The sequence below is a fragment of the Patella vulgata genome, chromosome 1, assembly GCF_932274485.2.
Source record: "Patella vulgata chromosome 1, xgPatVulg1.2, whole genome shotgun sequence".
Taxonomy (NCBI): Eukaryota; Metazoa; Mollusca; class Gastropoda; family Patellidae; genus Patella; species Patella vulgata.
In genome coordinates this window covers 89,056,084-89,069,022 of record NC_065879.2, presented here as the reverse complement: position 1 = coordinate 89,069,022, position 12,939 = coordinate 89,056,084, and the positions used below count along the sequence as shown (strand labels likewise).

The window sequence follows — 12,939 nt, the reverse complement described above, 5'->3', positions numbered from 1 at the left end:
TCCAGCGGTCTCCTTGACGCCAAAAACTCTTAGATGCGATTTACGAGTATATTGTTCAAGATTGTTAATTTTATTTTTAAGTAACATTACCTCTTCGTCGTTAATTTTTATACTGGATTCAATCTTCTCGAATCGTTCATGGAAGCTATCAACATCGCTGCCTACATTTACAAGGGTCATTTCAACTTCTGTTACTCTTTCTTCTATTTTCGATAGTCGTTCGTTGATGATTGCAGTAAGACCAATTTTAAGTTCATTTACAGCCGCTTTCACTGCCTTGTCGACTATAGAGTTTATTTTAACAACGTCAAACAAAGGACTTTCCACATCACCTGAGATGGTGTTCACCTGAGTAGTTTCTTGATCCAATTCATCGATATCCATTCTTAAAGTGTTACAAAATCCAACAAAAGGTCACTAAATATACATCCTTTTCGTAAGAATACACACTGGTTAATACATTACATTCACTTTATATTCATTTATTTGATTACGTTGCAGTATTTCTGGGGTTTTGAAACTTTAGGCGGAGCGCTGATGAAAACGACTTTCTCCAGTCGCCATCTTGACTAAAGAAACATTTTGTAGGAATGTATGCTTTTATAGATTGGACACTTGTTTGCAATATCATTGTCGGTGGAAACTGGCACTATACCTAAAGAATGACTGAACAAATAGCGGAGACGGGGTTTCAGCCGGCTGATTTAAATTATTTCTTTAAATACAGTAAAGCTTGAAATATGTCAGTTTTCACTCTTTAGAATGTTTTTGTAGTTTCCGTGGCGTATTCCCAATAAGCGTTAGAAACAAAGATATACACCCTTAATCCCGGTGCCGATAAATGTTGGGTTGTGTGGAACATGCTAACAAATCTCGGGTACGATATATGTTTGATTCTGGTTGAGAACAGCATGAGAGCAACATGAATGTTTTCATTGGAGATGAGACGCAAATATTCAAAGGGGTCAGACAAACTCTAAACCAACCGCGTTCCCTTTACTGAGTCCCTTCAAAGGAGGCCCTGTCTGTCTACCTGTGGAATAACATGCATTTGTATCTGTTAAATTTGTGTGGTAAACAGATTGATATTATTTATATAACGTCTTACCCCAAACAAATTGCAAAAGAAACCATGAAGTTTCTGAGAGCGACATTTCGTAATTAGTGTGCTTTAATGGTGGGAGAATAAATAATTTCTTTTTAAACTTTTCAAACACAAACTGGTTCATATATAAAATAGCATTTTCTGACAAGACCAGCGATAATCTCGTAAGATATGACTTTTACTATGTCTATTAAATGGTTTTCGACGTCTCTTCAAGGTCACCGTCTTGCGCCAAAGTCGTGAAACGCACCGTCGGGGGATTTGTTGGGCCTGTCTCCCCCAGAAAAATTTCTAGAAATTTCAAGTCGGTCTTGCCTGGCCGTGGTCGATTTTAATGTAGACATCTGAACTCCAATCAACAAATCAATTAACCAGGCTGTTGTCGTTGCATTCACATGACACCAGACGTGTCACCGATGAAACAAATATGCCTGAAACAAATGTCGCTGTTAGTGCGACCCATTTGTGACAATTTCAAGGTCCCAAATAATAGTCCTTTTTTTACTATTAATAGTAATTCAATCAGTAAGTGCTATTTACCTTATAATAGTCGTCTTGGCTTTTACCCGACATTACACAAAACACCAATGGTAACTGTCGGGTGGTCTCTCCAGTCTTAATGAAGGCGTGGATGGTAAACAGCTGAGACCATGGCTTGTTCACCACCCGAAAAGTTGCATCCATATACCAAGTTTTTGCGCGTGCGAGTAGTTGCATCTGTCTAAGAGTACAAAAAATGTGATGGCGCCTTTCCCCAACTTTTACTCTTTTTTGATAAAATCCCGGTGCACTATGATCGATGAAATCTTCGTCAAGCTAAAACAAAAAATAAATAAAAAAGTACATTTAATTACATGTTAATAAATAAATAAAATTGTACATTTAATTACATGTTAATAAATTCTTATATACATGGGTATTTAATTGCATGAATACTTACGCTTGACGACACGTCAGTGGGATCTTTTGGTCGCAGAGTCTGTCGGGTTCTTTGTAGCGACCTTACAAGTGCTGCCATGGGTGGTCTGCTATGAATGGGTTCTTCTGCAGAACCGACACTGGATAAAACTCTCTCCGCTATTGAGGAACATGACTTGGTAAAAACATTTCCTTTGGCTTCATGCTTTGCCTGTAATGATAAGATAAAACATATTAAACTACAAATATATTATTGGTTTATTTATATTTTATTTATTTACACACATATATAAATTTTTAATTTAATTGATATATAATTTTTAAACCTACTCTAACTTTTATCTTGGTAGCCGTGTGTATACCGGGTTCTGCTGGGTGAAGATGGTTCTTTAAGCCTGGTTGGTATGTATCACCATCTTGGATTACTGTTGCCGGACATCGTGTTGGTCCGCTTCTTTTGGAACACCTCCAAATCGTAGTTTTCTTCTCTGTCTAAAATTTATTAAATTCATTTATTATTATAGAGTTAACTAGGTTAACTAGAGTTAATTATCTTTACATTTTGTAGCTGAAATACATTTCTATACAAGGTAGTTAACTAGGTAAAATAAATCACCCTACCTTAATTGTATAACTAAACCCTTGGTTGTCAAACAACTTGGACTTGCCACGGGAGGAACCAGCTTCTACCTGCGTATACACCACTACGGGTTCTTCGTCGCAGAAGACACTAACGTCGGCATCGTCTGAGATGGAGGACTCCATGACCATAGTGCCGCTGTCCGGGCAAAATTTCCCTCATAGCACACTGTATGGTGTATGCCCGTCTTCATTAGAACAGTTCGGAGCAGAACATTTCATTTCATTTCCAATACACAAGCAATATTGGAGAGAGAGAGAGAAATGGGGTTTAACGTCCACTCGACACAATTTATTTCAATAATTCGCTTGTGCTTAGGGATCTTTAGCAGTCGGAGGACCCGGAGAAAACCCACGAGGTTGGACAGGTGACCCTACTCCAAGCAATATTGATGTTATTCTATTGTTGTATTATATTCTTGTGAGAAAAAAACAGTCTTTCTGTTTAAAAAAACGAAGTTGATGATGAACTTTTTCGGCTAGGGCTCGAGCACAGGACCTCCGGGTTAGCAAGCTAATGTCTTACTCACTGAGCCACTGTGGCCTCCGTCCTTCTTTTGAAAGTGGGTTTTGAGGTCCCGAGCTGTGTAACAAATGAAATGAAATCAAATTGAGTTGAACGTCCTACTTTTCTCATGAAGATCGTCATTATAGCATACAATGTGCTATGAGGGAAATGAAGACGGGCATTATAGCATACAATGTGCTATGAGGGAAATGAGGACAGGCATTATAGCATACAATGTGCTATGACAGAAATGAGGACAGGCATTATAGCATACAATGTGCTATGAGGGAAATGAAGACGGGCATTATAGCATACAATGTGCTATGAGGAGAAACGTTACCCGGACAGCCACTCCACAACCTACTCTCATTTCAAATTCCAACTGTCAATGGTTCTCTTACCTGCACACTAACCCTCGATTTTTCGTCCCATCCGACGACTAGACAGCTGTCATGCACCATTGACCATTATTTCAAATTCCAACTGTTAACTGTTCTTCTACGTGCACGTCAATACGAAACTACGAGCATCTCGGCCAAAATAGAGATTGCTGTTATCGAGCACGCGTTTTGCTCACTGAGCCACCGCGGCTCTCCAGCTGTATAGATCACTTACCAACTATACACATGCCAAGCAGATAATTAACAACAAAACAAACGATAAAACAGTTAGATGCCTAGTACACATATAGATCACTTACCATCAATACACATGCCAAGCAGATAATTAACAACAAAACAAACGATAAAACAGATATATGCCTAGTACACATACAGATACAAATAAAACAGATAATTAACAAACGATACAAATAAAACAGATATATGCCTAGTACACATACAGGAACGTATATAATACAAACATATAGAATAGACACAAAACGCACAGATAATTAACATACAGCAGCGTATAATACAGAGAAAATGAAATGAAATGAAATGGGGTTTAACGTCCTACTGTTCTGCTCCTATACTGGGCTAATGAAGACGGGCATACGCCATACAGTGTGCTATGAGGGAAATTTTGCCCGGGCAGCGGCGCTATCGCCTACTCTTATATCGAATTCCAACTGCCAAGGGATCTTTTACGTGCATTCCAATGTATACACGGGACCTCGGTTTTTAGTCTCATCCGAAGGATATAATACAGAGAGAGAGGGGGGAGAGAGAGAGAGGGAGAGGAAGAGAGAGAGGGGGAGAGAAAAAAGAGAGAGAGGGGGAAAGAGAGAGAGAGAGAGAGAGGGTGGTTAACGTCCACTCGACACAAACTAGGTCATTTCGGGAATAACATATGGTTTAATTTTATTTCAATGATTCGCTTGCGTGTAGGGGTCTTTAGCAGTGGGAGGAAACCGGAGGACACGGAGAAAACCCACGAGGTTGAGCAGGCGACCCTACTCCTTGTCACGTACAACCGGGGATTCGAAACCACGCCAGTCGACTCAATGACAGACCTTATGATACAGCGCGCACGTGCTAACCATTCAGCAATCCAACCCCCCAATATAGAATAGAAACAAAACGCACAGTAATTTTGAATTCGTTTTTGATATGAACTATATGGACACGGGGGATTGATTCCAAATAAAGGGAGCCACGGTGGCTTAGTGGGTAAGACGTTGGCTCACTAGCCTGAAAGTCGCGTGTTCGATCCCTGCATTGGCCGAGAAAGTTCATCGAGATTTTGACGATATTGGGTTTCTTTTTGGTAGTATTGGGTTATCATTTGCTTGTTTTGTGTGATATTGGGAGATCAATTGGGCAAACAGACATCGATAATCGCATTTAATGTACATTTCCCGCGATTTAACTCTCTATTTTTGAAAAAAACAAAACAAATGATATGTCTATTTTGCATCATAATGTTGTAGTAATGGGTAGCATGTGATGATATTGGGGCGGTATTGGGGCGGTATTGGGTATTATTGGGTAGTATTGGGTAAATCGTCCAATCATATTTTATGATGATACCTTTATTATTACAGCTTCCCCGGAGTAGGAAATTAAAATCTGAAATAAGTCTGGTTCATGAAATTGGATTTATTTGGCCGTTGATTTTCAATTTATTCTTTCATTCCTACATTGCATTTTAATTCCCAGGATTCAACAGCAGTGACAAAGGGGTCATTTATCCAAACACGGAATAACCGAGATGGCGACTGAAATAGAATTTGAATTAAACAGCGCCTCGTTGTCAATACGAAATGTTTATGAGCAATTTGGCCAGCGTTTGCCTGTTATAATACAGGTGACACAGGGTTACTATGGTGATGTTGATATAGATACGTATTCTACTGGTCACGTGAGTATTATTCACATATGTAATTCAACAGCAAGGAGAAAATAGTCACTTATATTTTACTCCATCTGCACTCAGATTGATTATGATTGATAATTTAAAGATCCATTATTTAAGATTTAGATAAAGAGTTGAGATAAATAGAAGAACAATTATGTTGAAAACGGTGTGGAAATATTACTTACGGCTAGTGCCGCGTATCACTTTACAATTATTGTACTCTCTTAGAAAGCTGCCCGGTCTGTGATTTTGCTAAATATGCTTAACGGAGCTAAATCGCTAACATTTGGGACCTAGAAATTGACACAATTGGGTCGCAACGCATATAATACTGTAATATGGATGTATATAAACTGATTTACATTCAATGGTTTCCGTTTTTACTCTTAACATAAATCAGTTATGTTCGGCGAAATAAGCCAGCAGTCTCAATCGAATGCAAATTTCTAGCGTCTGGTTATTTTCCAGTCTACATAGTATTTATTGCGCATGGTCTCCAGATAAGAATATGGCGACGCCGTTTGATTTGGTGCAATGTGTCTAGCCTCGTTCCTCGAGTCTCTTGTTACAACAGGGGCTGAAACGCATCGTGTACCAATGGTAAAATGTTTATTTTGTCTTAAATATTGGATATCAGAGGCCCATCTTTTTCCGATAAGATCACAGCATCAACCTTGATTTAAATTGACTAATAATTCGTGTTTTGAAAGTTAAAGATTTTGGATGATATTGAGTTAGAGACTTAGCTACTTTAAGATCTCTCAACTCTGAACATGGTTATGTCTTGTCTGGTCATCATAGGGTGTGAAGTGTCAAACGGGTGTATCTAAGAATTTCTAAAGATTAAGAAATAGAACCTCTTGAATTTCAAAATCAAGATACAAAATTTGGACACATGATAACCAGAACAGTTCTGATTATACACAGCTTAGAAAGAAATGTGCATATTAATCGGGAGATTTTAAAAATGCAAAAGGTGTATTTGACTAATTTCCCGAGTTACACCCTTTTGACACTTCACCGACGATATGTGCTTAAAGGCTCAATACCACTCTTGTTGTAACTGAATAATATGTCCCAATCTTTATTCTGGTCAACAAATCGCACTATTTTACAATATTCCAATTAATTGATGATACAAATTTCATCTTAACACACCTAATTTAAAAAAATTGAAAAAATTCAACTAAATGATTTGAAAAGCCTGACGTAAAGCTTTTCGAGTGTGATTTGGATTTAAAAATATTTTTGAACCCTCTGGACAAGTAAAATAGGATTTAATGGATAATTTACACAACAGGTAGGACACTAACACATCTAGTACTTAGAATAAGACTATTTTTTTATTTTTTGGAGCTGTCAAGCCAGCAAGAGTGTTATTGTCCCTTTAAGATCTGTCAACTTTGCACTCTGATAATTTAAAGATGCATTATGTAGGATTTTGTTAAAATTGCAATTTCATATTTTTAAGTTATATTTTTAAAATTTATTGAAATAAAGCCTTAAAATAGATGGTATCTATAAATCGTCCTACCTTGTTAAAGAATAATTCTATTAATCCTATAATTCACTATTGCCAGTTGAGAAATTGGCAAAAATATCATTTTCATCTTCAAATTCCAACGTTTGAAGATAACTACTCCATGGTGGAGAATAGAAAACATGGGAGGTAATTGGGAGGTAATTGTGTTATTATTTCCGGTGTAAATGAGTTTTAAGTGTGAGAATGACACCTATGATCGTATAATAGTGAGTTGACAACCTATTGAGCAAAAGACATAGAAATAATTATGTTTTGACTTTCTTAGAAAATATGAAATTGTAACTTTAAAGAGACGACAAATCTCGCTATAATAGTTCAAAAATAGATAAATATGCTTAAGATCGTTCAACTTTGATCACGATTATTTCTTTTCTAAGACTGATCATTTGAAGATGTATTAATGTACGGTTTTGTTAAAGAGACGACAAATCTCGATATAATTTCAAAAATAGATAAATATACTTAAGATCTTTCAACTTTCAACACGATTATTTCTTTTCTAAGACGATGAGGATTCATTCCTATTCTAAACAACGCCGAGTGGTTGCTAAGGATACACACGGGCGCCATCTTAGTATTCCTGTAGATTATCCAGTTACTGCAAAAATGAAAAAGAAAGGTAAAATCAATGAATATTATTATTTAAAATCATACAATCAAGTTTGTTGTTCGTTATTGACCAATAGGAAACAGTTCGTTATTCACCAATAGGAACAGTTCGTTATTCACCAATAGGGACAGTTCGTTATTCAGGTAGAAAGACAGCTTGTTAGAAGTGTTATAACCGATAAGGCTCATAGGAACCCCACTCCATGCGAATTCCCTATAAAAGTATCTTAAAGTATTTTATAGTTCAAAATTTAGTTTTACTTGTCGGCCATCAAAAGTATAAAAAAAAAACGAAACGAAATATAGAACTGTATTTTAATCAGATTGAAAGGCGCATGATCTGTATGTTTCAGCTGGTCGAGGAGAGAGTCTACGTAAAATAGTCGAGACGAACAACTTGCCGATTAGCATAGAACTTTGTACACCACCTGATGGATACTCGTTACAGATTGGCAAGGCAATACAAGGGATAGACGTGTTCGGTAAATTGAATCTTACAGACATCTACGATGAAACATATCTACTAGCTAACAGTATCAATGAAGGTCAGTATATCTATTAGCTAACAGTATCAATGAAGGTCAGTATATCTATTAGCTAACAGTATCAATAAAGGTCAGTATATCTATTAGCTAACAGTATCAATGAAGGTCAGTATATCTATTAGCTAACAGTATCAATGAAGGTCAGTATATCTATTAGCCAACAGTATCAATGAAGGTCAGTATATCTATTAGCTAATAGTATCAATGAAGGTCAGTATATCTATTAGCTAATAGTATCAATGAAGGTCAGTATATCTACTAGCTAACAGTATCAATGAAGGTCAGTATATCTATTAGCTAATAATATCAATGAAGGTCAGTATATCTACTAGCTAATAGTATCAATGAAGGTCAGTATATCTATTAGCTAATAGCATCAATGAAGGTCAGTATATCTATTAGCTAATAGTATCAATGCAAGTCAGTTAATGTTTTCAAATTTTACAGAAATCTCTCGCATGCATTATATGAAGCACGACCTACCTAGACAGTGCTAGATTTTATTATAGGGTTATTAGATGAAGCAGTACCTATACAGTGTTAGATTATATTATAGGTGGATATAATAAAGCGGTACCTACCTATACAGTGTTAGATTATATTATAGGTGGACTAGATGAAGCAGTACCTACCTATACAGTGTTAGCTAATATTATAGTACGATATATCTATACAGTGTTAGATTATATTAATGTAGATTAGACGAAGCACGAGCTCTAAGACAGTGTTAGAATATATTATTGGTGGACTAGTTGAAGCAGTACCTACCTAGACCGTTTTAGATTATATCATAGGTGGATTAGATGAAGCAGGTACCTATACAGTGTTAGATTATATTATAGGTGAATTAGATGAAACACGACCCGCCTATACATTGTTAGATTATATTATAGATGGATAAGCACGATCTACCTTATCCGTGTTTGATTGTATTATAGGTCATTTAGATGAAAGGCTACTATTTGTCCCGATCTACTTACGGACTGTTAACGTGTCTGTGGTATCTGGTATAAAAGGTCAACCGCGGTCTGTATTCACAGCTATTCAACGGAACATGAACAAGGTAGCGAACGGTATTATGTACGATTTGACTGGTGGAAATCCAGGTAAATGGAATTTCTTTTCTTCATTTCCGAGTTTCCCCATGTGCCATCCTTGTCATGAGCAAAAAAATTCATCTGACTTTACAGCGCGGTTCCTACACGGGGTGGGTGACCTGATAAGGGACAACGTATAGTCGTACGGATGGTACAAAGAACCAAAGTCTCGTGTACACATTGACGTGCAAATAAAAAGAACTCTTGCCAGTTTGAATTCAAGAGTAGTTCGTGTTGCCGCTGACGGGGCAAATGCCCGTCTTCATTAGCCCAGTCGGTGCAGAACAGTGGGATGTTAAATCCGGTTTTAGTTCTGTTTTGACAGTGCATCACTAACATGCAAGTTCAGAATTTCGACGCTCAGTTGGGTGTGTGAGTAGGTCAGTTGGTGGAGAACAGCAGGGCACTGGATCACTAGTATGGAGGTCTAGAGTTTCGAGGTCCAGTCGGGTGTGTGAGTAGCCCAGCAAGGCACTGGATCAATAACACGAAAGTCCAGAGTGCGATCCTGGTGTCCTGTTTCACGAAATTTTAACTAAAGATAAAATCCAAATTTTAGTAGATACTTCAATTTTGATTGGCTAAGCACTACAATCAGTCTAATATTATCCAATCAAATTACTAAACTTTAGATTTTATCTTAGTTAAAATTTCGTGCAACAGGCCCCTGGTGTCGGTTGTGAACGTTCCTCAGAATTTTCCAGCGTTCATTCATCTTGTTAGTCGCATTCCTGGAGTCCCATGTAGCCTACCCGTTGACTTGCACGTAAACAGAAGCCTTGGAATTGATTTTCAATGACAAGTCGAACGTTAAACCAAATTTCATTTCATTTCATTTCCGCATTTCAGATTTTATCATTACATTATTAATATGTTTATTTTTCAGATATTGCTGTTTATTCACCTGACATTATCTCGAAATCAACAGAAAATGTCTACGACTACATCGAACCGAATCATTTCATCAAATACCGTGCTACTAACGAGAAACGAACAGATCCCACAACAATGTCATGCGTCAAAGAGCTTCGTGATCGTATTGAACAGAAGCAGATACAGTCAACATACGCGCAGCTTAACGCGACAGGTGACAGACAGGTGTATTCAAAACTTACCCCACAACAAGAGGATGTCGCAACATCCCCTCCTCCCCTTCCTGCGCGAACATATCGACCGGGTGTGTCTTACCCTACCCAACCCAATAACAATGGTGGCCAGGTAGACAAAAGAGGTCAAGATGCCGTCAAATCGTCCCAAATCCCGTTTTTACAAAGATCGGATTACGTTAAAGGCTTCAGCATCCAGGATCTAGCGGAAAATCTAGAAACATTAAAACTGGGTAAATATGCTAAATGTTTTAAAGAAGTTCAAATGGACGGGGATTTGTTATTGGAACTAGACGAAGAGAGTCTTAAGAGCGATTTCAACATGAAGAATTATGAGGCTGCTAAACTGATGAAATTTGCCAGAACAGGGCATGTGCCTCAATAAGATACTGATACGTGTCTCAGTAAGATACTGATACGTGTTTCAACAAGGAACTAGTTACATGACCCTATAATAGCAAGTGCAGGAGACCCACACCATGCAGCAACAGTTAATAGAATCCCAGAGGTATTTGTGGAAAGTACACACGCATATTATATGATTGATGTTTGTGGGATAACTGAAACGTGGCTGAATAATGAATGTTCGGATTCATTAAAAATCGTAGCTTTAGTACCCGATGGATATTCTAGAGGTTCACGTGGCGGAGGTGTAGCACTTATATTTAAGTCATCTTTTAAGTCTAAGAAAATCCGCCATGAACGTTTTTATTCTTTCAAAATTTTGGCAGTTTTCTTTCAAGGAAACTAGGATTATTATACTAGTAATTTAACAGCCGGCCAGTAGCAAATTGTGTCAAAAATTTATGGAAGAAATTGGATTATGTCTGGATAAGTTGTTTATGACAAAGTGCTGCATTTTTATGTGGGGGATTTTAATTTTCATGTTGATGATTCCAGTGACTCTACCGCGGTTGATTTTTGTGAAATGTTGAATAAAATATCTTTCATACAACATGTTTCCTCTTCACCTCGTAACGGTTGACATATTCTCGGTCTTGTCATTTTTGAAATAACTAATTTATGTGATCTTCAATGGGATAATCTGTGTGCCTTGGACAAATTAATATCGGATCATTTTTCGGATAGTTTTAATCTTAATATCCAGAAATAACAACCGAAAAGAAAGACTGTAAAATATATAAGAGGGTTTAAATCACTTGACATTAATAAAATAAAACACAAATCATCAACTCAAGATTCCAATGAGGTTCAACGTATTTAAGACATACAAGAGAAAGCAACCCGGCATCACTCTAAACTTGCTGAAATTTTGGACTCACTTTTGCCCCATAATACGAAAACATTTACTATTCATCCCAACACGCAGTGGTTTAATGACGCTATTTTAGAAGCAAAAAGGGAACCTAACAAGGCTGAACATGGCCATAAACAGATTTATAAATCTTTAAAAAACAATGTGAATAAATTAATTGAAGACGCTTAATTAAATTTTACTCTGATAAATTAGAAATTGGTGAGAACAGACACAAAGATCTGTATTAAGTTGTAAATTCATTATTGGGTCATAATGCTGAACTCGCAAATTTATTCTCGAATTTCTTTTGAATAAAAATATCGAATTGATTCTAAGATCTTATTGCATACTTTTAAATGTTTAAAAATTTAGCTCCTGTTTACCTCTCAGATCTTTTAGAACTTTATACACCTGATCGAACATTACTTACATCAGATAAACTACATTTAAAGCCTAGTTTCTTCTGGCCAGTGCTCCTTTAGTTTTCAAGCCCCTGTTTTATGGAATAAACTACCTTTTAGTTTTTGGGGGGTTGGATGGCTGAATGGTTAGCACGTTCTCGCTGTATCATAAAGTCTGTCATTGAGTCAACTGGCGTGGTTTCGAGTCCCCGGTTGTACGTGACAAGGAGTAGGGTTGCCTGTCCAACCTCGTGGGTTTTCTCCGGGCCCTCCGGTTTCCTCCCACTGCTAACGACCCCTACGCGCAAGCGAATTATGGAAATAAAATTGAATCATATGTTAGTCCTGAAATGACCTGGTTTGTGTCGAGTGGGCGTTAAGCCCCATTTCTCTCTCTCTCTCTCTCTCTCTCTCTCTCTATCTCTCTCTCTCCCTCTCTCCTTTAGTTTAAGATGTTGTACGTACATCTCTAAATTCTTTTAAAAAACAACTTAAAACACATTTATTTAAACAAACTTTTAACTGACTCTGTATCTACAACTTTTTTTAACATGTCCATAATTTTGGTTTTAAGATTATATTGTCACTTTGTAAAGTGCCCCTAAACACGTGATGTCAAAGGCCGCACTATAAATATGCTGTAGTAATAATACTAATAATAAAATGCCTAAAACATGCGTGGGCATCCCTTTACTTATTTCGCGCACTGCATTGGCCGAGAAAGTTCATCCAGATTTTCCGGCGTGGTTCTCCCTTGTCAGTGATGCAGGACGGAGGGGCTGACAAGGAAAGCTGTCTAGTCGTTTGGATGGGGCGAAAAACCGAGGTCCCGTGTACACATTGGCGTGCACGTAAAAGATCCCTTGGCAGTTGGAATTCGATATAAGAGTAGGCCGTAGTGCCGCTGTCCGG

General features: G+C 37.4%; 1 protein-coding gene across 3 annotated transcripts in view; it reads left to right on the top strand.

Annotated features, from left to right (window-relative positions):
* Nucleotides 1–11,956, top strand: part of LOC126812819 (uncharacterized) — a 28,919-nt gene extending 16,963 nt beyond the window's left edge. Inside the window, exons 2-7 of one of the 3 annotated variants that reach the window (XM_050539118.2) lie at nt 2,374–2,425; nt 5,270–5,471; nt 7,516–7,630; nt 7,974–8,165; nt 9,104–9,271; nt 10,149–11,956. In XM_050539118.2, the coding sequence (XP_050395075.1) occupies nt 5,322–5,471; nt 7,516–7,630; nt 7,974–8,165; nt 9,104–9,271; nt 10,149–10,753 (1,230 nt within the window). In that variant the 5' untranslated portion in view covers nt 2,374–2,425; nt 5,270–5,321 and the 3' untranslated portion in view covers nt 10,754–11,956. Of the gene's footprint in view, nt 1–2,373; nt 2,426–5,269; nt 5,472–6,065; nt 7,631–7,973; nt 8,166–9,103; nt 9,272–10,148 lie in introns of those variants that run through there. The other 2 variants (XM_050539108.1, XM_050539136.2) reach the window with 2 other exon arrangements.
* The last annotated feature ends 983 nt before the right edge of the window (nt 11,957–12,939 follow it).